The 23220-nt window shown below is 44.2% G+C and overlaps 1 protein-coding gene across 1 annotated transcript in view; it reads left to right on the plus strand.

Moving 5' to 3' along the window:
- Window positions 1–22963, plus strand: part of LOC138504843 (sodium/nucleoside cotransporter 2-like) — a 239484-nt gene extending 216521 nt beyond the window's left edge. Inside the window, exons 15-18 of the mRNA XM_069625280.1 lie at window positions 11378–11459; window positions 12833–12931; window positions 18489–18600; window positions 21617–22963. Coding sequence (XP_069481381.1) covers window positions 11378–11459; window positions 12833–12931; window positions 18489–18600; window positions 21617–21737 — 414 coding nt within the window. The 3' untranslated portion in view covers window positions 21738–22963. The remainder of the gene's footprint in view (window positions 1–11377; window positions 11460–12832; window positions 12932–18488; window positions 18601–21616) is intronic.
- Window positions 22964–23220: the final 257 nt, after the last annotated feature.

Genomic DNA, 23220 nt, shown 5'->3' on the forward strand with positions numbered 1-23220 from the left:
CTGCCACCGCACAGACCATACGATTGCCAAATCAACCTGATACCCGGTGCACAAATCCCTTGTGGGCGAATTTACACACTCACGGAACCAGAAAACCAGCACCTGAAGGCCTATCTTGACCAATACCTAGCCAACGGGTTCATCCGTCCCTCGAAGTCTCCAGCAGCCAGTCCTCTATTCTTCGTACCGAAAAAGGAGGGGGACTTGAGAATGTGCATCGACTATCGCGCATTGAACCAGATTACCGTAAAAAAACACTACCCCCTGCCACTGATCCCTGAATTGCTTGATCAAGTCAAAGATGCCCAAATCTACACAAAACTAGAACTGAGGGGGGCATATCACCTTGTTCGCGTAAAACAGGGGGACGAATGGAAAACCGCTTTTCGCACCAAATACGGCTTGTACGAATATCAAGTAATGCCCTTTGGCCTTTGCAAAGCGCCTGCAGCATTTCAATACTTCATGAACGATGTCCTACGGGAATTGATTGATGTCTGTGCTCTAGTGTACATTGACAATATTCTAGTATATTCCGTATCAAAGCAGGACCACGTTAAACACGTCCGATCCGTCTTGGAGAAACTCCGTCAACACCAGCTCTACGCCAAGTTCGAAAAGTGCTCATTCCAAGTTATCATGATTCCTTGATCGGGTGCCACCCCGGAATCGCTTAAACTCTAGCCAAGGTAAAACGAAATTATTGGTGGCCCACGTGGCATAAAGACATTATCCAATTCATCCTATCTTGTGGAGTGTGTGCTCAAAACAAGTCATCCAAGCAGAAACCGGTTGGGCTATTGCAACCATTGGAAATCCCACCAGCACCATGGCACACGTTGTCCCTCGATTTTATTACTGACTTACCACCCAGTCAAGGCCTTAACACTATTCTTGTGGTCGTGGACCTATTTTCAAAAATGGCATGTTTCATTCCTCTTAAGGGGCTCCCAAATGCTTCCACTCTGGCGAAGGTATTTCTTGAAGGCATCGTACGTCCCCATGGGTTTCCTTCAGTTTTGGTCTCAGACTGAGGTACTCAATTCGTATCTAACTTCTGGAGAAAATGCTGCTCTATGGCCCAGATCGACATCCGGCTATCCACCAGTCACCATCCCCAAACGGATGGTCAAACTGAGAGGACAAATCAGACGCTCGAGCAGTATCTGCGTTGCATGTTACACAAAGCTCAAGGAAGCTGGTTCGACCTATTATGGATAGCTGAATATGCTTATAATAATTCCCTACACACCAGCACTGGGCAGACACCCTTTTATACCCTGTATGGCAGGCACCCACGTACTTCTGAGTTGGACATTCCTACAACCCTGGAAATGCCAGCAGTCAAAACCTTGCACACAACCATTTCTCAAACCTTTAAAAGGGCAGCTGAACACCTACTTCAAGCTAAGAATCGCCAAAAGAAGTTTTCTGATCAACACCGAGCAAAGGCCCCCAACTACCAAGTGGGAGAATAAGTCTGGCTGGCGTCTAAACACGTGTCCATTAAAGAAACCCGAACTTTCCATCCAAAATACCTGGGTCCATTCACCATCACCTCCGTGATAAATCCTGTCATGGTCAGACTAGTTTTGCCGTCAAACATGCAGATTCATCCTGTGTTCCACATGTCGCTCCTTAAACCTGTTCAACCTGGGACCCGGGTAGCAACGCCACCACAGCCAGTAGTAGTCGCCGGGGAGCCAGAATTCAAAGTCAAGGACATCCTGGATTCAAAGTACATCAGATCCAAATTATACTACCTAGTAGACTGGAAGGGGTATGGTACACAAGACAGGACATGGGAGCCTTGTGAGTACATCCATGCACCTCGCTTGCTCAGACAATTTCATCAAAACCATCCAAACAAACCAGGACCAGACAGAAGAGCCACCTTGAGGGGGGGAGTGCTGTCATGATTCCTGCCCCTCTTGTCCCCAGCCCTCCAAGATGTCAGGCTGGAGCCAGGCCACGATCACCTACATGGCCCTCAAGTGCCTCTCCATCCCTCCAAAGACCCACTTGGAGTTAGGCTTGGCGCTTGTGGCACCAGACTCACTCACTCCCATAGGACAACATTGGGGATTGGACTTGTAGTGCATTGATGGGGACTAGATGGATGCCCCCACATATTTCGGTTCCCAGAACGGCATGTGCAGTCTAGTCTTTTGGGTGTGGTCAGCCCAGAGACAACTGGGATACCCAGAGACTATTTAAGCCACGCTCAGGCTGAGAAACATGCTTTGTGTTTTCTGCACCTGCAGCGTGACACTCACCGTGTTCGGATCGGTCTGCAGTAGGCCGCATCTTTCTTCTGCGCTCAGCTCCTGCAAGAACAAGAACACCGTTAGCAACAGCCTTACCTTGCGGCGCTTCTACCCATCATTCATCGCTCCTTCTGTTCTGCGGGCATCTTCGGCGGTGTCATTCCCATCCCGGCACGCCGCTTCCTAAGGAAAAGGGAAAAGAACAGAAAAAAGGCATTAGTAAGCATTCAGCAAATCTTCGCTTATTTTTTAAAGACTGTACAAGCTTCAAACGCTTACCTGAATCCCAGCCACTCTGGGGGAACTCTGTCTCCGGAACTTCTCATCCATCTGCAAGAGGGAAAAGACACACCAGGTTAGCGTGGAAACATCTAGAGGCGCCGCATACCATGCTTACTCACCGCATTTCTTCTTAATAACCAGAATCCATGCTGAAAACATTGCGGCACCTAAAAGACACAGAAAAAGAACGCAGTTCAATACAAATACGAAAGGGTTGCATCGTGCATAGCGCTCTCACTCACCTTCAGCGCTACTCATCTCAGCAGCAAGTCGCCATCCCCAGACGCCGGCCATCATCTAAGGAAGGAAAGGAACGAAGTTAGAGAACTGTTCAAAAGACTCATTATACTTACCTGTCGGACTCTTGCCAGTGAAGTAACTAGGCAGCAACGAGCCCGCATCAATCAAAGCGCCCCTGAGATGAAAGCAGGATGCAGAGCACACTTTCCAAGAAAACAAGGTGAGCTGTGGATCAAAGGGAGGGGTTGGACCCCAGGGAAGAAGGGGTTCAAGCACACAGAGACAAGAGGGAGTTAAACTCTACCAATCCTATGTTTCAGGCCAGTGTCCATTCGAGTAGACTCCAGGGAAGGGTTCAACGTCGTAAGAGGTCAGAACAGGCTGAGTGACGTCCCCGTGGATACCAGGTGAGCGTTACAGGCTCAGGGCGGTTACCAACCCTACCGAACTCCATAGAAGGGTTTATCGCCATTAGCTTCCATGGGGCTCATCGGAGGTGTTAATAGTTGACATTTCATCCGGAACTTTCATGCGTGCCTAATTTCCCTGAAAGATAAAAAAAAACAAGATGGCTGCCATGTAAATGAAGGGAGTAAGTTCCTACACTATGTTTATGGTGCCATGACTGTGACAGGAGGTAGATGCAGCCCACTGGAGCAGATTGAGGCCTGAGGGAGAGAAGCAGGCTGCAGAAGCACGGTGAACACCGGGGGGAAGAGGGTCCAGAAGGTGAGGGACGCCAGCCAAGCAGTGTCACAGATATTAACACGGAGAATGCGAACAGATACTGGTAGTTTACACCTACATTCCATGCCATCTGATGGTCAATGCCCCAGTCCCTGGGTGCTACTTCTCTGTATCATTTAACTGTGTTAGGAAATCATAATCTCAGTTTGCCATCAACCCATGTTGTCCTGTTAATTTTCTATATCAAGATCCTATTTGAGACTCTCCTTACCTCTCTCTGTTTCTCTCTAATTCCAGATTTGTCATGCTGCCACTAACAGTTGTCTGATGTCATGTAGATGTGTGTGAGTCCATACTCCATTCCTGATGCCACCTAAAATTATACTTTCGTTTATAACTATTAGTTTATGAGTTTCTCCTCACTTCACGATGTTTCTTTGCAATGTTACTATAGGGGGCTTTCCCAGGCTTTGTATGTGAACACACCCCAACTACTATGTTGCTCTGTCCATGTCATGATGCCTACCCCCGGGCATCAGGACCAAGGCCATCAGCTCCGGGAGCAGGCATCCAGACATTTATTTAAACCTCAGCAGCCCCGGCTAGAGGCTGTCTGGGTTCAGTCCTGGCTCATAGACTTTACTTACCTGATGCAGACCATGCTGCAAAAGAGCCCAAGCCTACATGAGGCCTGGATGGGACTATTTTGTTACAGGGACTATTTTGTTACAGGGACTATTTTTTACTTGGGCGTGGCTCTAGGGAACTTCTTACCTGGAACTACTTTGGAGGCTATTTAAACCACACCCGAACAGCAGCACACGCTTCACGTTATTCTGCATCCAGTAGCGTGACGCTCACCGTGCCTGCAGCCAGCATCCAGTCTTCTGCCACGCCCGCCTCGAATCCGGAGCTCCTAGAATAAAGAGGAAGAAAAGGACAAGGTTAGAAAACGAACTTTATTTGATTCCTTACCTGATTCCGGACCCAGCACATCTCCGAGCCTGGAAAGGACATTATTCCAGCACGCGCCGCATCGCCAGCAGCAGCTCTGTGTTATACTCACCAGTCCACAGCATCTTTTGACTCGGCGCTGCCTCCATCATTTTCTTCGTTGAAACCCAGCACCTGGAAGGAACAACAAAAGAAAACACAAGGTGAGCCGTGAGAACCGACAAAGACAATCTCTTTTGCCACCATAGGCTTACCTGATTTATCACCGGAGGCATTACTCTTTAATTCGCTGCATCTTCTTATGCCGCACCTATAAAGGGAGAGAAAACGACAAGTTAAATTCATGCAACTTTTACCGGACAGTGTTTGATAACACAGACTTTTACCTGAACTCCATTGGCTGCCTCCAGGCAATATTCTCTTGGAGCCAGCTGCAATCTAACGAGGGAATGGAACAAGAGTGAACATCGGATACATTAGACTCTTTGAAATTTATAAACATTGGAGCCAATATTCTTCCGGAACTCCTCCAGTACCATCAAACCAGTGAAGTAACTGGTATCTACGCCCCCCTGCATGTCATGCAGGATGGAGAGCTCATCATTTAAAAACATAAGGAGAATACTTCTACAGATCCAGCAGACAAGACTAGGCGGGCCAGTCCAGACTGTCATCTCTGCACTACGCATCACGTTGGTGGAGACCGCAGCTGTCCGGGTCCAATCGACGCCCCTGTGGGAACCAGGTGAGCGTAACAGAACGCGAAGCCTCATTACAAATCCCCACCCGGGCGTTATGGAGACTTCAGAAACTGACCAACTGGCCCAATTATTAGGGGAACTTAGAGCGGAAGTGCACACTGATTGTGTCAAAGGAGCGCACTGATGATCTTGCTAGGCAACTGCTGCAAAACCAAGCTGGGCAAACGCCCCTACCTTGGTATGGGGGGAATCCAACCCCTATTTCTTTGACCAATCCTGTGCAAGTGATTTTACCAGGAAATATTCGTTAGCTCCACCCGAACGCTTTGCTGGGGACCCCAAAAGGTTCGCCGTGTTTATAAACCAGTGCCGCTTGCACTTTTTATGCAGACCAGGAGCCTTTCCAAATGACCAAGCCAAAGTAGCCTTTGTATTATCATATCTTAGTGGCAGCGCAGCGGATTGGTCTATTCCACTAGTCAACCAGGATGACCCTCTTCTCCGGGATTTTCAGGGTTTTCAAGGGAGCATGGAAAGACTATTCGCCAGACATTCACAGGGACAAGACCTGGATAACGAACTTTTATCCTTACGACAGGGTAACCAGGATCTGCTAACATATATCGCAACCTTCAATAGGTTGGTGGTGGAAACCGGAGGGCCTGAGGAAAATCGAATTACATTGTTTCATCGTGGACTTCGGGGAGAACTCAAAGACGTCTTGGCTCAAGTTGTGAACCCACCTCAGGATTGCGCAGAGTTTATAGACTTAGTGGTCCAACTAGATCACCGACTTCAGAATAGAAGGGCTGATCGAGCTAAGTTCGAGAATCGGGTATTGGTTAAACCCAATGTTGCCCCCAAAGGAACAGATCCATCAGAACCTATGCAAATCAGGGGAATTAAAGGACCCTTAACTCAAAAGGAAAGGGAAAGAAGACGACAGATGCAACTGTGTCTGTACTGTGGAACCTCAGGACATTTTCTACGGGATTGCCCTATAAAACCACCCAAGAAGGTGGTAGGAGTTGCTGATAAAAGCCACATAGAGCCTGATTCGGGAAAAGACCACGCCCAACAAGCGTAGAGGTCCGCTTGCCGAGCTTAAAGAAGGACACTCAGACCTCGCATCTGATCATCCCAATGGTCCTAATTCATCCCAGGCAGCCATCACGTATGCATGCCGTAAGGGCATACATTGATAGCGGGGCCGTAGGAAACTATATGGACCACGAATTGGTGTCAAGGATGAATCTACCTCTTTGCAAAAAGACTACTTCGGATGTCATCACCACAGTCGATGGAACTGAGATTGACTCGGGGCCTGTAACTCATTCCACTACAGAGATGACACTGTTGAGTCAAGATGGGCATCGAGAGACTATTGTGTTTGATCTAATCAAAGCCCCACAGTTCCAAATAATACTGGGGATGCCATGGTTGGAAAAACATATTCCTTGTATTGAATGGCGAGAGAAGAGAATAACCTTCCCGGATTGTGCACATACCTGTTATCCGGAGAAAACCTTGAACAAAGTCCTGGCTACAGTTGTTAACCAATCGTGCAGTTACCTCAGGAATACCAAGAATTTCAGGATGTTTTTCAAAAAGAACAGGCCAACACATTACTACCTCACAGATCATACGATTGTCAAATCGACCTCCTACCCGGTGCACAACCCCCATGCAGTTGAATCTACACCCTCACAGAACCTGAAAATCTTCACCTACGGCAATACTTGGACCAATACCTTGCTAATGGCTTTATTCGTCCTTCCAAGTCTCCTGCATCCTCAACTTTATTCTTCGTGCCGAAAAAGGAAGGTGACCTTAGAACGTGCATAGAATACTCTGCATTAAATCAGATTACGGTAAAAAAATGATATCCATTGCCTCTGATCCCCGAATTACAAGTCAAGAAAGGCGACAAATGGAAGACTGCCTTTCGCACCAAGTACGGATTATTGGAATATCAGGTGATGCACTTCGGGTTGTGCAATGCACCAGCAGCCTTCCAGTATTTTATGAACGATGTCCTTTGTGAACTCATTGACGTCTGTGTTGTCGTATACATAGATGATATTCTAGTGTACTCCTCCTCAGAATCAGACCATGTTAAGCACGTCCGTGCAGTCCTTGAGAAACTACGCCAGCACAAGTTATATGCAAAATTGGAAAAATGTGTTTTTCATGCTACGGAAGTTGAATTCCTTGGATTTATCCTGACTCCAAAAGGAGTCCGAATGGACTCTCGAAAGGTGGCTGCAATTCTCAAGTGGCCATCACCCAGTTCAGTCAAAGGGGTACAAAGCATGCTCGGATTTGCTAATTTCTGCCGCAGATTCATTCCGGACTTCTCCCATGTTGTACACCCCATCACAGCACTTTTGCGAAAAAACAAACGCTTCTTGTGGACCGAAGAGGCTGAAAAGGCCTTTCAAGAGCTGAAAGCGAAATTCACATCAGCACCTGTCTTAAAGCATCCATGCCCTGAGCTTCCATACATAGTTGAAACTGATGCATCCAGTTTAGCCATGGGAGCTGTCCTGTCCCAGAAGGATCTTGAAACTGGTCAACTTCACCCAGTAGCATTTTGGTCCAGAAAGTTCTCAGTACCTGAGTTAAACTATGCGGTTACCGATAAAGAGCTATTAGCCATCTAATCCGCCTTTAAGGCTTGGCGGCATTATCTTCTTGGTGCCAGGCATACCATTACCGTAATCACCGATCACCGGAACTTGCAGTATTTAGAAACAGCCAAAGCCCAATCATCGCGACAACTTCGATGGACATTATTCTTTGACGAATTCGATTTCGTGATCACTTATCGACCAGGCTGCAAAAATGGCAAAGCAGATGCCTTATCCCGAATAGGGATGGGAGAAGCATATGCGAACCCGGAACCGGTGCCAATAATTACAGAGCAAAGGATTCTTGGCATAACTACTCTACAGACACTAGAAGATATTTATTCAAAAATCCAAAAAGTCTTCGATCCAGCAACCCTGCAGGATTGGGTAAATAAAGGCCCGGACTACTCAGTCGTCAATGACCTACCTTTTTATCAAGGACGACTATTTCTACCACACAAGGAAATACAAGAACTAGTCATCTCCAATTACCATGACACCCTGATGGAAGGCCACCCAGGTATCGCAAAAACTGAAGCTAAAATTAAGAGACAGTTCTGGTGGCCCACTTGGCGAAAAGACGTAAAGTCATTTGTGATGTCTTGTGGCATTTGCGCCCTAAACAAAAGCCAGAAGAAAAAACCTACTGGCCTTTTACAACCTTTGGATATTCCACCTACACCATGGCACACCTTGTCTTTAGACTTTATTACAGATCTACCTCCATGTAATGGATTTAACACCATCCTAGTTATTGTGGATCTTTTTTCCAAGATGGCCCACTTTATTCCTTTAAAGGGATTACCTTCTGCTTCGATTCTGGCCAAGGAGTTCCTCGAAAACATTGTTCGATTACACGGATTTCCTTCCGTATTGAGTTCTGACCGAGGTAGTCAATTTATCTCGCATTTTTTGAAGAAATGTTGTCAACTGGCGCAAATCGACGTGAGGCTATCAACAAGTCACCATCCCCAGACCTATGGTCAGACGGAAAGGACCAACCAGACCCTTGAACAGTACCTACGCTGCATGCTACACCAGACCGAAAGCAATTGGAAAGATATTGTATGGATTTCCGAGTACGCGTACAATAACTCTGTACATTCAGGAGCCGGACAAAGCCCTTTTTATACCATATATGGACATCACCCTCGAACCTCAGAACTTGATTCGCCTCAGCACTTAGAAATGCCCGCAGTTAGTCATTTGCACTCTACTATTACACAAGCCTTTAAGGAAGCCACAGAACATTTGAAACAAGCAAAAGAGAAATACAAGAAAAATGCTGATCAACATACAAGTGAAACTCCACAATACCAGATTGGAGATCAAGTTTGGCTGGCTACAAAACATATACCTCTGAAGGGAACTCGGACTTTTAATCCTAGATATTTAGGACCTTACACCATTAAGGCCATTATCATCCTGGTGGCCGTCAAATTGGAATTACCCTCTAATATGCGAATTCATCCTGTCTTTCATGTTTCACTTCTAAAACCAGTTCAACCAGGGACAAGATTAACCAAACCACCTGACCCCATCTTGATAGATGGATAACCTGAATTCGAGGTAAAAAATATCCTGAACTCCAAGATGATTAAATCAAAACTTTTTTATTTAATCGATTGGAAGGGCTACGGACCAGAAGAAAGATCATGGGAGCCTAGCGACCATGTTCATGCACCTCGATTGATGAAAAGATTCTATCAGAACTTCCCAGACAAACCAGGGCCAAGGGGAAGAACAACTTTAGGAGGGGCCTTGGGGGGGAGTGCTGTCATGATGCCTACCCCCGGGCATCAGGACCAAGGCCATCTGCTCCAGGAGCAGGCATCCAGACATTTATTTAAACCTCAGCAGCCCCGGCTAAGGGCTGTCTGGGTTCAGTCCTGGCGCCTTAGGTGCCAGGCTCATCATAGAAATCAGTCCTGGTGCCATAGGCGCCAGCCAAATAGATTTTACTTACCTGATGCAGACCATGCTGCAAAGAGCCCAAGCCTACATGAGGCCTGGATGGGACTATTTTGTTACAGGGACTATTTTTTACTCGGGCGTGGCTCTAGGGAACTTCTTACCTGGAACTACTTTGGAGGCTATTTAAACCACGCCCGAACAGCAGCACACGCTTCGCGTTATTCTGCATCCAGCAGCGTGACGCTCACTGTGCCTGCAGCCAGCATCCAGTCTTCTGCCACGCCCGCCTCGAATCCGGAGCTCCTAGAATAAAGAGGAAGAAAAGGACAAGGTTAGAAAACAAACTTTATTTGATTCCTTACCTGATTCCGGACTCAGCACATCTCCGAGCCTGGAAAGGGCATTATTCCAGCACGCGCCGCATCGCCAGCAGAAGCGCTGTGTTATACTCACCAGTCCACAGCATCTTTTGACTCGGCGCTGCCTCCATCATTTTCTTCGTTGAAACCCAGCACCTGGAAGGAGCAACAAAAGAAAACACAAGGTGAGCCGTGAGAACCGACAAAGACAAAGGGCCTCATTATAACTCAGGCAGTCCGGAAATAACAGTGGCGGTAAACCCGCCGCCACCGTTGTTTCCGGACCGCCTGATCCCGACTCCTGCAGGCGGGAGGTGATGTTCCCGCCAGGTCAGACCTGGCGGGTTTAACACCGCCCGCCTGCAGGCGGACGAGGAAACACCAGCAGCATTACGAGATGCTGCCGGTGTTTCCATGATCCCCATTCCCATCGAGTCCCATAGGACTCGATGGGAATGGGGATTAACACCATTCCGCCTCCGTGATTCCCGGAAAACCGGGGTTGTAATGCCCCAGTAATTCCGGGAATCACGGAGGCGGAATAGTAAGACGAGTCCAGCTGTAACCAGGCGGTTTTACCGCCATGGTTACCGCCGGACTCGTAATGAGGCCCAATCTCTTTTGCCACCATAGGCTTACCTGATTTATCACCGGAGGCATTACTCGTTAATTTGCCGCATCTTTTTATGCCGCACCTATAAAGGGAGAGAAAACAACAAGTTAAATTCATGGAACTTTTACCGGACAGTGTTTGATAACACAGACTTTTACCTGAACTCCATTGGCTGCCTCCAGGCAATATTCTCTTGGAGCCAGCTGCAATCTAACGAGGGAATGGAACAAGAGTGAACATCGGACATATTGAACTCTTTGAACTTTATAAACATTGGAGCCAATATTCTTCCAGAACTCCTCCAGTACCTTCAAACCAGTGAAGTAACTGGTATCTACGCGCCCCTGCATGTCATGCAGGATGGAGAGCTCATCATTTAAAAACATAAGGAGAATACTTCTACAGATCCAGCAGACAAGATTAGGCGGGCCAGTCCAGACTGTCATCTCTGCACTACGCATCACGTTGGTGGAGACCGCAGCTGTCCGGGTCCGATCGACGCCCCTATGGGAACCAGGTGAGCGTAACAGTCCATTCTCATAGTTTTTTTTCTTATTTTATTATGTGCTTGGCTATGCGTATGTTTCCTTGTGAGATGCCGTGCCACTTTTCTTTCAAATTATGATTTTCTGAGGCTCCTTGTGTTTTGTCAGCTCTGTACCTTTGCCACTTGCCACATCCTACTCTTGGTTATTGTCACTTTGTGATTGCTGCCTTTTTTGCATTGCAGATCAGATCAGAAGTTATCACCACCTTTGCCCTCTGCGGGTTTGCCAATGTCAGTTCGATTGGCATCATGCTTGGAGGATTATGTAAGTAAAGCTATGTTCAAATAACACTGGCAAAGGATTGTTGTTTGCTATACAGAATTAGTTGTCAGAGGGATGGATTAATTGCCAAAGACAGATACTCACCTACTCAACCCCTAGAACATGAAGACTCGCCAGCCAACACCACAGATAGACATGTGTACAGAAACCACATAAAAGATGGTGACTAATTAAGAAAACCTACAGTGCCTAAACTCTGTGAACTAATACATTGAAGAATCACTCCTGGTTTACATTATTCTACTTGCGGATGTGAATTGATGCCCGTATTTTAGCTGTATGGTATTATTAGTTAATTATTAGGAACCTTGATATACACAATATGGGTCATACCACTCTATATTTTTGGTATTATTCCTTGGCCACACTGGCATACCCCACCTAAATCAGAAAATTGGATGACTCACCATACAAACAAAAGCTCACCAATAGTAACACCCCAACCACAAAGCCAAGATACCAGAGTGTAGGATCATCGCTCTCTTCTGAAGATCATTTGCAAAAACTGAGCTTGGTCAACACCAGCGGGACCTCAGAGAGATAGCATACCTTCAACTCCTACTCTTACTTGCACAAATACTGTGTGATGTTGCTAACAGATGTTAGGGAGCTTGGAATGCTTCAGCAAACCCACCCCACAAATGCCATTCGGGTGCTGCCAGTGGCCATTTGGGTGCTGCCAGTGGCTAGAAGTTACTATCTTCAGAAGATGTTGACGTGTAATCTATACCCAAGAAGCCTTTATAAGATCCTCCATTATTTGGATCATACATTTAATGAGAATATGGACATTTATTTTGAACTGCATGCTACCACCATGCGGCGCAAGGGGGGGGCATGTTGAATATTTTCCAAAGAAGATTCCGAAGGTAGCGGGACCCGGATCAATTTCCTTGTGAATGTCAATTTGGGATCCTAAGGTCATTTCACGTGAGACGGTTTGACTTTGAGTGATACACAGGAAGAAAAGCATGCTTGATAGTAAGGCTATTTGATAGAGGTTCCAATTTACAAGTGCATTCTCCATAAATAGTAGTAGGCAACCCCCTCCCAGAGAAAGTTCCTGTATATTCCTAGAGCATATGTATTGCCATTACCACCTCTTAGGATAGGCACTTGAGTGCAGTCCAGGTGATACCAGAGAGAGCCTCTTTCAGAACAAATAGTAATGAAATTCGCCCTGCACAGTTCAGTACTGATGTAGAACCATCATACAAAAAAAAAAAACTTGCCGCTGAGTGTGGATTATAGCAGGGCAAGTCGCCTAGAGACATGTTTCTTAAACTCCACAGCAGAGGCTGGGTGGATGTTTTTGACCATTATTTCTAACGTTTCAACTTTTTGATCTTTTCCAGCATGCATGGCTCCTACTAGGAAAGGGGATTTCGCAAGAATTGTGCTCCGTGCACTCATGACAGGAGCCTGTGTCTCGTTTGTCAATGCTTGTGTTGCAGGTATGCTCCTCTATAGCAATCTGTCTTGTGTAATTTCTCCTGCTTTGAAAGCATACATTTGTTAAATTGTGCAATGATCACTATTTATTATCTTTGTTGAGACTGATGAGAGTTGTAGTCCAAAACATCTGGAGAACCAAAGGTTGCAGACCCATTCTTTAAATAAACCCAATCATTCAACCGTTAATTGAAGTTGTCTCTACTCCATGTCAAGGAGGAGGGGCTCCTCCCTTACCACTCCTTCTAAACTTCTCCAACCTTAAAACCTACTATCAAAATGTATCCCAAATGGTTCTCATTGTTCTCGAGTTGTCTCTAGTTTTTCCTTCTTTGATCATACTTTATCGTTACGTTGAACTCTGTCGATGGCCCACGCGACTCTATGCAATGATATTTTACATTTCCTTGGCATCGTACCTACAAAATGAACATACATAGTAATGCATCAGAAGCACAGTTTTAATCCCTAATACGACCATTCTTTTCAATTATCAATGTTTTCTTCCACAAACATCTTTCTCAGGCACAACACACCCTTTCTCATGGACCTAGTGTCAGAGGGAGTTTGAAATGAGGAGACAGAAAGCAGAGAACACAAAATGGCTCTGTTCTCTACCATTAGCACTGGGACATTTTTTCGAATAAATAATGAACCAGGTGTCGAATTTTCATCAAGCTCTTACTTCAGTTATATTTGACAGCTTTTAGTAGTTGTAGAAATGTGCTCTTTTTCTTCATTTGTTTCTGTTTTAAGCCCTTTTAATCTCGTTACTTGTAACAATTCCAATTTGATTATAATTCTAAAAAAATAATGTTCACTTATTTACAAATAGTTCAAATGTTTTAAAAGTCAAAACAATTCCAATCTTGTGTTAGAATATTTTACTACACATTCCAGCTGTTAGACAAATACTTAACACATTGTTTAACCAATTCAAGGCAAGTGACCCTTTCACCGATTATATGCTTGCATTCACTACTCTCCCTTGAGTTTTCGTCTATAAATGTATTACATTGAAGTGAACTTGACTAATAAGAAAAGGAAGTACCAAAGGGGGGGTGGGGGGAGAGAACCATGAAAATGATGATCTCAGTATATTTTCCTTGTCCCGCAGCTATTTTCTGGGGAATGCCCCATCAAATATTATGACTGGTGCCTCCCGGATGCCCTGATGGCAGTATCGGGAGCACCAGCAGGGCACTTAATTGGCCATCCACTGCATTAAACAGATCATCACATTCTTGGATAGTCATTGGTTCTGAACCCTTCCCAAGGCAAATCCTAATAATTGACGAAGACCCTTCATGGAGTCTTGGTCCATGCAGAGCTCCAGATGCAAAAAGGCACACGTTGATATTTCTTTATCTGTACCGTGTACATTAATAGTAGTTCTATGGGGCTAATATTCCATTGTATCTAACTGGGGCTTTCTAAGAAGTAGATGAGCCTAAGTCAGGAAAGGTTCTTGTTCCAAAGAAGCTTTTAAATTCCCTATCGAAACAAACCAGTCCTGTATATACCTTCTATTGCCTGGGGTCCAGAGCATGAATTGCTTGTCACGTGTGCCCAAAAGGTGGTAAGTGTGGCACATAACACGAGACCGAAAGAAGACATTGGAAGACATGTTTAAGGCAGCTATTTTTTGACATAACATTTTGATAGTTGTAGATATGGGATCTCTTCACTGGAGGTAGCTGTCTAATAAACAAGGAGCAACTATTAGCTTCTTGCTCTTGCTGTGATTCTTGGTCATGTCGCGACTGGAGGATGCGTCCAATGATCAGATTTAAGCAGTCAGAACATAGAGGCCGGGCCAGCTGCCGGCAATATGGGCTCTTATGAGCTGGTTAATAATTGATGGATTGTACAATATAAAATAGTATTTTTTCTTTCCTCTTCTCTATTTCATCTTTATTTCTTTTCCCAAAAGGTATTCTGTATCCCGTAACTCAATAAAAAAGGTGTCTTTTTTCCTTGAGTCCAAACACAGAGCCCATATTTGAAGCAATTGTAAACTCCTGATTGAACCATGCCAGTGTTCTCTTTGCTAGTTTTTACAGTGTGGTCAATTGAAAAACTATTGTTAAAACAAGGATCATGTCTTAGTCGCTAGCCGGTCAAGTGGCACAGCGAATAGAGTGCTCGCTTGACATCCGTGCAGAGCCTGCTAACGCAGGTTCGGATCCCGGCGGGGCCAAACTCAGCCTTTCTCCTTCCGAGGTCGACGGGGCCAAACTCAGCCTTTCATCCTTCCAAGGTCGATAAATGAGCACCACACACTGTGGGTAACAATAAGCAGTGCTAGATACCTGAGGGTTCGTAGCGCTATATAAATGCCAAATTATTATTATTGAATTCTAGCTAGCCTGCCCTGCTTATAGACATATGGGTTCTCTATTGCCATCTGACCTTATTGCTGATGCTCTCATGATATGCCTTCTCAAAGGAATAAGTTATAATATAGTCAAACATTGATAGATTTCAGTATGCATGATACCATAAAACCACATACAAAAATACACATTAATACACCTTCTGCACATTATCATAATGCATGTTCGTATCTATTACATTTTAGATAAACAAAAATAAAAAAAATAGGATTATTTAAACTATTAAACATGTTAAAATAGTACAGTTAAAATAGATTAATAGTATTCCAGCTAGGTCCTTTTCTTCCTTAATAACAATTATTTCTTTATATATTGCAAGATACCCAACATAGTACACATATTTTCTAGCTTATAGCAAATGGTCACTGCCTGCCTTAAATGTCTAGTGCTAAATGCCCTAAAGATTGGAAAGAGGCATTTTGTTCTTATTGAGGCATAAGTTGGGCATAATAGCATGAAATGCTGAATATTTTCGTCCTGTCCAGTGCATAGTGTGCATCTCTTCTCAATTCTCTCATTTGCTTGCAAAATATCCCATAGGAGGAATCCTTATACAAATTTTGAGGAGCAATATTTTTGCTTCATTATCTTTCACAACAGAAAGATATGTTTCCTGAATCAGAGTCGTTTTCATTGGCTAGACCAAAAATATTGAAATAGGTATAGCCGCAAGCTTACAAAAGAGGAACAATTCCCCATATGATCTTTACATGGTCAGTTTACTTGGAAAGTTACAAAACTGGTTGTTAACAACAGTGTCGAATTGAAAAACCAGGCCTAAAACCCTGGCTAGATCATGTATGTATCAGAACCGAGGGAGAATGTGTGAACCCAGGTGTGAAAAATGTCTTGACAAGCTGCTCTATAAGCTCTGAGTTGTCTCGCGACCAAAATTTGGTGCATTGTGAAAGAGGTCTCAAACCGGCTTCAAATGTAATGCCATATATTCCAAGCTCTGACATCAATGGGGTATTTGGAGTGCTCTTGGTAAATTTTGTAATAATTGTATTTTAATTCTCTTCTTTTGAGACTTTTCATGATGCTATGTTCCCACATCCCCGCACCATAGAGGACAGCTGCATGAGTTTTTACTATGTTCATTTCTAACACTTAACTCACAGCTTTTGCCCCATAATAATTTGAAAAGGAATTTATTGCCCCTCATCCTGTGTCTTTTCACGGTCAACTCACCCTTCACTCAGGAGCCTTTTAAGTCTTACCCCCAGTAATCAAAATAACCTACCGAATCGATCTTACTATTAACAAAAATTGTTACATGTTCCATTTGCTATTTTGACCACATTCGATATTTAGCTTTGGTAATATTCTTTTGAAGTCCCATTGTGAGGCAATGGGCATTGAAGCATGTCAGAGCATGTTGCATTCCTGTGGGGGTCTTACTAACAAGGACCACATCTTCTGCAAATAGTAATATACTTATTGGCTCTCCAACCAAATGTGGGGTGTCTGTCTTGAGGCCACTTAGTGACTCTATTAAAGCATTTATGTTCAGGCAAAACAGGGGAGAGATGAGGACACATCCCTGCCTGACCCCTCTCGTGACCGACAAAACAGACCTGGTCTCTCCACCCACGCAAAATCTCACTTGCGCATAATTATCACTGTATACGTTCAAAATTGAAGATAGAAGATTTAAGGGCACACCTAATTTATATAAAGGCTCCCACAGCTCTCTTCTTGGGACAGCATTGAAGATGGTCCGCAGATCCATGAAGGGCTGGCCTTCAAGCTCTCCTCTCCCCACCTACAAATTCTCTTTTGGGAAGGAGGTTTTTTAGCAGTGCATGCCACCTAATTTTGACATTACTGCACAAATTAACACCTCATTAACAAAATAAATGCTCTTTCCACCCTGTGTGCTTGGGGATGTGCAGCAAACACTCACATACCCATGGGTGAACCCACCACCTTTGTGACTGTGTGAATTTGTGCAGCTGCCACAAACCTTTGTGTGGAGAGGCATGAAGGCCTCCACGAAGGTGCACCCACCTTCATTCAAATTCTCAGACCTTCTCTCAAAGAGTCAAGGGTCCACATAGGTAAATACTATCTGCGTGGCCCGCGTTAAACTCACACTCTCTATGCATATAAATCCACATGGTACATAAATACATGGGCCTGCCAGTAGATCACTACCTCCACTGGCAAACTTGCAATTCTCCGGTCCCGAAAAAAGGGCCAGTGCCGGAATTGCTGTCATTTTTACCATCTTTTTTCCATATCGAGGAAGTTATAATAAGCCCCTATGTCTTTTACCATAACATTAAGATGGACTTTTGCTGATAGATACTGATTCAACCTGGCATTTCTCAATACAAATAATGGCATTCCCTCATGAAGCTGCATAATGCTGAGGTCCATACCCTTGCTGTTCGATAGCCGTCTGCTATGTGTGCGCAGTACATCAAGGGATTGAATATATTACGAACCATGGAAAACAATGTGCTTAGTACGGGATGAGGTCTTTAAAATATTGGGTGACATAGTAGGGGGAACGACTGGAACCGACCCCAATGATGGCATTATTGGGCTATACGAGGGATATCCCGAGACATGGACAACACCTTGATAGGTTATTGCTACTACTGGCTTAATGGCAAGTGGCTGTGGCATGGGGGAGTAAGGTCACACCTACGAGAAACTTGTGGATACAAGATATAACATATTGTCATGACATGGAGGCTGAATATACTCTAACGACACATACCCACGGGGAGACCCAGAGATATATGGGGTCCGTATAAACACTACCTTATTCAAGATGTGTAAACCAATCTTCGCCGTCTGGTACTGAACCCGACAATGCATGAACTGTGCAATGTGCTGTATTACTGTACTACTGCTATGTCACTGAATGCTGTCTGTGGAATGCTGTCTGTTATTGTTCTTCAAAATAATTAAAAGAATTTAAAAAAAATCAATGCACATAGTAATATCGGCTCATTTAGAGAACTGTGTATTGAGAGTTTTCTATACAAGTACTTTAAAGCCTAATTTGTATAGAATTGAGAATTGTTTTTGAATACTTTTTGAGAATTTGAGGGAAATCAGATCAAAGACTACACCAGAAGTAGATATAGAAATTGCATTTAAAAATGCAAGTGAAATTTTAAAATTTAATTTTTTTTAATTTTGTTTATAGGAATTTTGTACGTTCCCAGAGACGATGTGATGTGCCAGTCTTTCTTGGACATGACAAGCTTTAACAACAGAACCTACGACATTTACACATGCTGTCAAGATCTTTTCATGAAGTGAGTCACGCTCCTGTTGCCAAAGTCAAGAATTTGCCCGCCGACATAGCTTCACTTTACTCAGGGTACAAATGGGCAGCAGTAGACTGCAAACAAAATTGAGAACTGGAAAGGTTTTTCAAAGAGTGCAAGAATGCCAAACCCCAGTAAGCAGAGCTTGGGGGCTCTCTATCCAATATATTTGAAAAATGGGTCAAAACACTGAATTTTAAAGCACACTTGTCTCTATATTGGCATTAAAAATTAGTTAAACATAACCACAAAAAAAGATCTAACGAATTTGATAAGATTGAGGAAACAATACTGGAAGATATATAAAAACATTTTGCTTCCAAGGCATGTGGGGGATACAGAGAAATGGCAGTACATGGGTTTGGTTAGAGGAGCAGAAAACCAGGGTACCCACTCAAAAGAGGCCCAATGGGTAGAGGCCCTCTAGGATATCTTCAGAGTTCCCTCTAGGCCATTCCACCGTTGTTAATGGCCCTCCACTAGATTGATTCTTTGGACTCCACGATGATGATAGTTGTCACAGAATAGCGGGTGATGCTGGATGAGTCCAAACAGCCCTCTTAACCCAGTTCCTTTTTTCCCTGCTCATCATTTCAGCCTTGATTAGAATGAGTTTGCTCTATGATCTTTAAGTGGTTTTGTGAGGAAGCGCTGTTTTGGTAGATGTGCATGCTAACAATCACATGCTTTCATTTTTGCTGTTTGTATTTTGGCTAAATGGTACATATCAATAGTTAATAATAATTATTATAATAATAATAATAATAATAATATGTTTTTATGTAACACTTGTTACCACAGTTTTGCTATGTAATTGCTTCCTGGCCTAGAAAGCTTCCTTCCTCATGGATAGAATTAAACAAATGTCTACTCATCTTTCATGGTCACGCTTTTCTCCCTTCCCTGCAATGTCTCTGTCACTCTTTCTTCCCAATGTTTACCTGTGCCCCATTTCCCTTCTCAAGGTTTCTTAGCTTCACCATCTACGCATATGCAGATGACACGCAAATGTGCATTCAACTGGATGACAACTGCTTCCCTACTGCCTCATCCTTCTACAGGAGTATGGAAGAAATGTACACATGGGTGCTCTCCTATTGGCTCACACGTCATGCCAAGAAGACTAAAATCTGATCATGGGTAGTGGTCTGCCTCCTTCTGGATACCCCGCCCAGTTCTCTACCCATGCCACCCCGCACCATCCTCTGAGATCAAAGTCCATCACCTGGTTCACCTGGTTCTGCCATTCACCCCTCCTCCAAGCAGAACATTGACTTCCTCTCCATCCATGACAGGGTTTCATTTATCATTGCCTCCAGCTTGTCCAAAGGGCACCAAAATGTACAAGTTCAAAGTTCTTTGCATTGTCCATAGGCCACGTCAACAACCTGCCCATCACCCTTGTCCACACACAAATTGAAGGACTATGGGGGTCATTACGAGTTGGGCGGTAGGGGATACCGGGCACCGGTAAGGAGACCGGTGCTGGTAATCCCCTACCGCCCGTTGCCGAGGTCCCCTAACGGGAAATGCAAGGGACGTGTGGTCGGACCACACGTCCCTTACGGGTCCCGTTAGGGGACCAGGCCGCTAATTACGGGCTTGCCATTAGCAGGCCCGTAAATAGCGCCTTCCCCATTCCCATTGAGCCCTATGGGGGCTCGAATGGGGAATGGTTTGTTCAATGGGGACTTACCGGTCCCGCCAGGGTCGGACTACACCGATAAGTCCCCATTGAACAACACCGGACTCGGACCCGTTATTGGAGGCAGTCCTGGCGCAAATAGCGCCATGACTACCTCCAATCTCGGAATGAGGCCCTATGTTTTGGACAGATCTCTTGCACCACCTGCCACCTGTGCTCCTCAAAGATCAGGCAAGGTTTGGCTGCAGGTCCATTCTAGCTACTAATCTCTCAAACTCTCTCCCATGTTGACAAAGAAACACCCAGGAAGAGATGGCCTTCTGCAGGGCATTTAAGACTTGGCTCTTCTCACTCTATTTACACTATCACCACTGCATTGCCCCAAAGGCAAGGTGGCCTCCTTAGTGGCGTAATTGTTCAAATTAAACAATACATCGATATAAGGACTCTGGTTCTCCTGAGCAATGCCGGGTACAACATTTAATCGTTGGAAAGTGACAATCAACCAGTAAAGCCTCTGATACCTCATTTTACATCAGAACATAGAAATACTAACTCTCCTTTACGGAAATAAAACGAGCAACCAAATTATTTTATGGGAAATAGCTGCATTTCCACAATGTCTTATTAGAATGTAGGCAACCAAAGTGGAACATGAGCACAATATCATTGACAACAGTGACACAGATTTAACAGGCAACAGGTTTAGACCCAACAGCCAACAAAGATGTATGTTAACCTTAAGAAATGGGTAATATTTTAACAACTTGTAACTGCCTATCATGTATACAACACCTGGACTGCAAATCTAGCACTAGGAAGCCGCTGATAATGTAAGGATGAATCATAAGATTTCATTGTCATTACATGATATATCATCACCCATCAGTGAAGTGATACCATGTTTTGAAACTGTTACAAAACAACCCGGTTGAACTGAAGACCTCTAGTGGTTTGTTAAGAGGTGCTCTAACACAATTGCTGAAGATTTGAAGACCTACCTGAGCATACCTATGGGGCTGTGTTAATGGGATTTGTTGGATAGCATATAAGAACCTGTCAAACAAACATAAAGGGGGATTCTGGCCCGAGGGGTTACTTGTGAAAGATGCACTGTATCCCCAGAGAGTTATCCTTTCCATGTTCCAGTTCCCAAAGCCTAATGTTTTTAAGTCAGACTAGATAACAATATACCTTATCCATAGGCAATACAAGGGGGGCTCTAATACAATGCCCCATTCATGACCGAGAATTGGTAAGTAGCCTGGCTAGCAGTGCATGTGCTGAATCACAATTGACTTGTTTGCTGAAATAGTACAATTGCATGAACTAATCTAGGTCATTTATTTTTCATTCCAGCACTGTGGCGCACTTCAATGGGACCCCTTCATTCACAGGAGGTTGGGAAGGGCTCAACAGCAGTAGTTATTCTCTCGCCAACTGCTGTGGACTCTACAACAACACAGGCTGTGGTTTTTAAGGTCCCAAGACCACTTTCTGAACTCAAACGTGCCCCGTATCATTGAACATGAATACCTCTTAAACACTTCCACTTTGCACTACCATCGGTAACGGATGGTTTCCCACAGTGGTTTGCACAAAAGATGCTGCTGAACGAATCCACCTGAAGTTAAACAGACTTTGAGGACAAGTGCACCCTGGCCATATCCGTTTCTTCACCTGGCCCTTCTTCAGGACTAAAACAGGAAATGGAAAAAAGTGAACAGTTAAACTGTGTCTTGCATACAGTTCCCAATCAGTGCCTCTCACATATTCGGAGCAGCAATTGCATGAATCACCTACCTCCCAACTGGAGTAGAGTCACAATCATCTAGAAGGGATGTTTCTGATTGGATTGTTATAGTTGGTCAACAACCATTCTAGGTAATGTGTTTCCTGTATTGTCTGACATCCTGTCCAGATGCACAGCTGCATGGCAGTCATTAGGATTGTGTGGTTCAGAGACATGGAAATCCTCATTGTGGGCAATGAAAGCTTGGGCCAATCCAAGGATGGATACTCAAGATTCCTTAACTTCACCGAGGAAACTTTAGTCCAATGGCATGTCACACTCTGCATCACTATATAACCTCTTGCGCATATTAAGCTTTTGACAACCCTTCTAAATGAAAAGACCTAGCTCTCTGCTGTACCAAAGAGACTTTTGTGGTGACGTGGACGAGGGGGCAACGTACTTTTAGGGAGAATGCAGGGAAGCACTTCGGGTAGGGGGAGGGCAAATCATTGAATAACTGGAAGAGCAGGACCAAAAATCTGCAACATCTTTCTCTGGTTAACGCTGATGGGCGGGCTGGTATATGATGGCATTTCCTTATTGACTCACAGGTGGCATGTGATCTGATGCATGTAAGGGAGCCTGCGTGGACCATATCCAGGCACCTCATCCAAGAATATTAATTTATTTATCAAATGTAAAGTTCAATGCTTGCAAAATGCAGCCCTCAGACAGCCAACTACTTCAATCAAGTTTTGTTATACATTAATTTATTGAAAAATTCCTCACAAACAAACCATGCCAAACAGGCTTTTGTTACTGAATAATTTGGTGGCCAAAGTTCCATGAACATTGCCTACCGCGACCACTTACAGTGGGCAATGCCCACACATCCCATGAATAAAGGCTTGATTTAACAATTTGATCAACAAAGCCCACCAATAAAGTGAGTTTCTGTGCTTCATTTTACAGTTCAGTGAGCAGAGCATGTTTTATTTAAGAATCTTATGAATTTCAGAATTGAATGAGAAGTTTGATTTAAAAATATAGTGAGCAAAGCCATTCAGACCTGGTAAGTAATAGATTTTCTATTTGTGAATTATAAATTGTTCATTATTAATGATTGCATTATAATTAATTCCGCAGCAAAGGCTTATATGACTATGAATAAGTGTGTTTTTCTTGCAAAATCAGTGAGCAAATCCCTGCAATGTTGACAGCTATATGG

This window comes from Ambystoma mexicanum, chromosome 11, assembly GCF_040938575.1.
Source record: "Ambystoma mexicanum isolate Mex_15411 chromosome 11, UKY_AmexF1_1, whole genome shotgun sequence".
NCBI lineage: Eukaryota > Metazoa > Chordata > Amphibia > Caudata > Ambystomatidae > Ambystoma > Ambystoma mexicanum.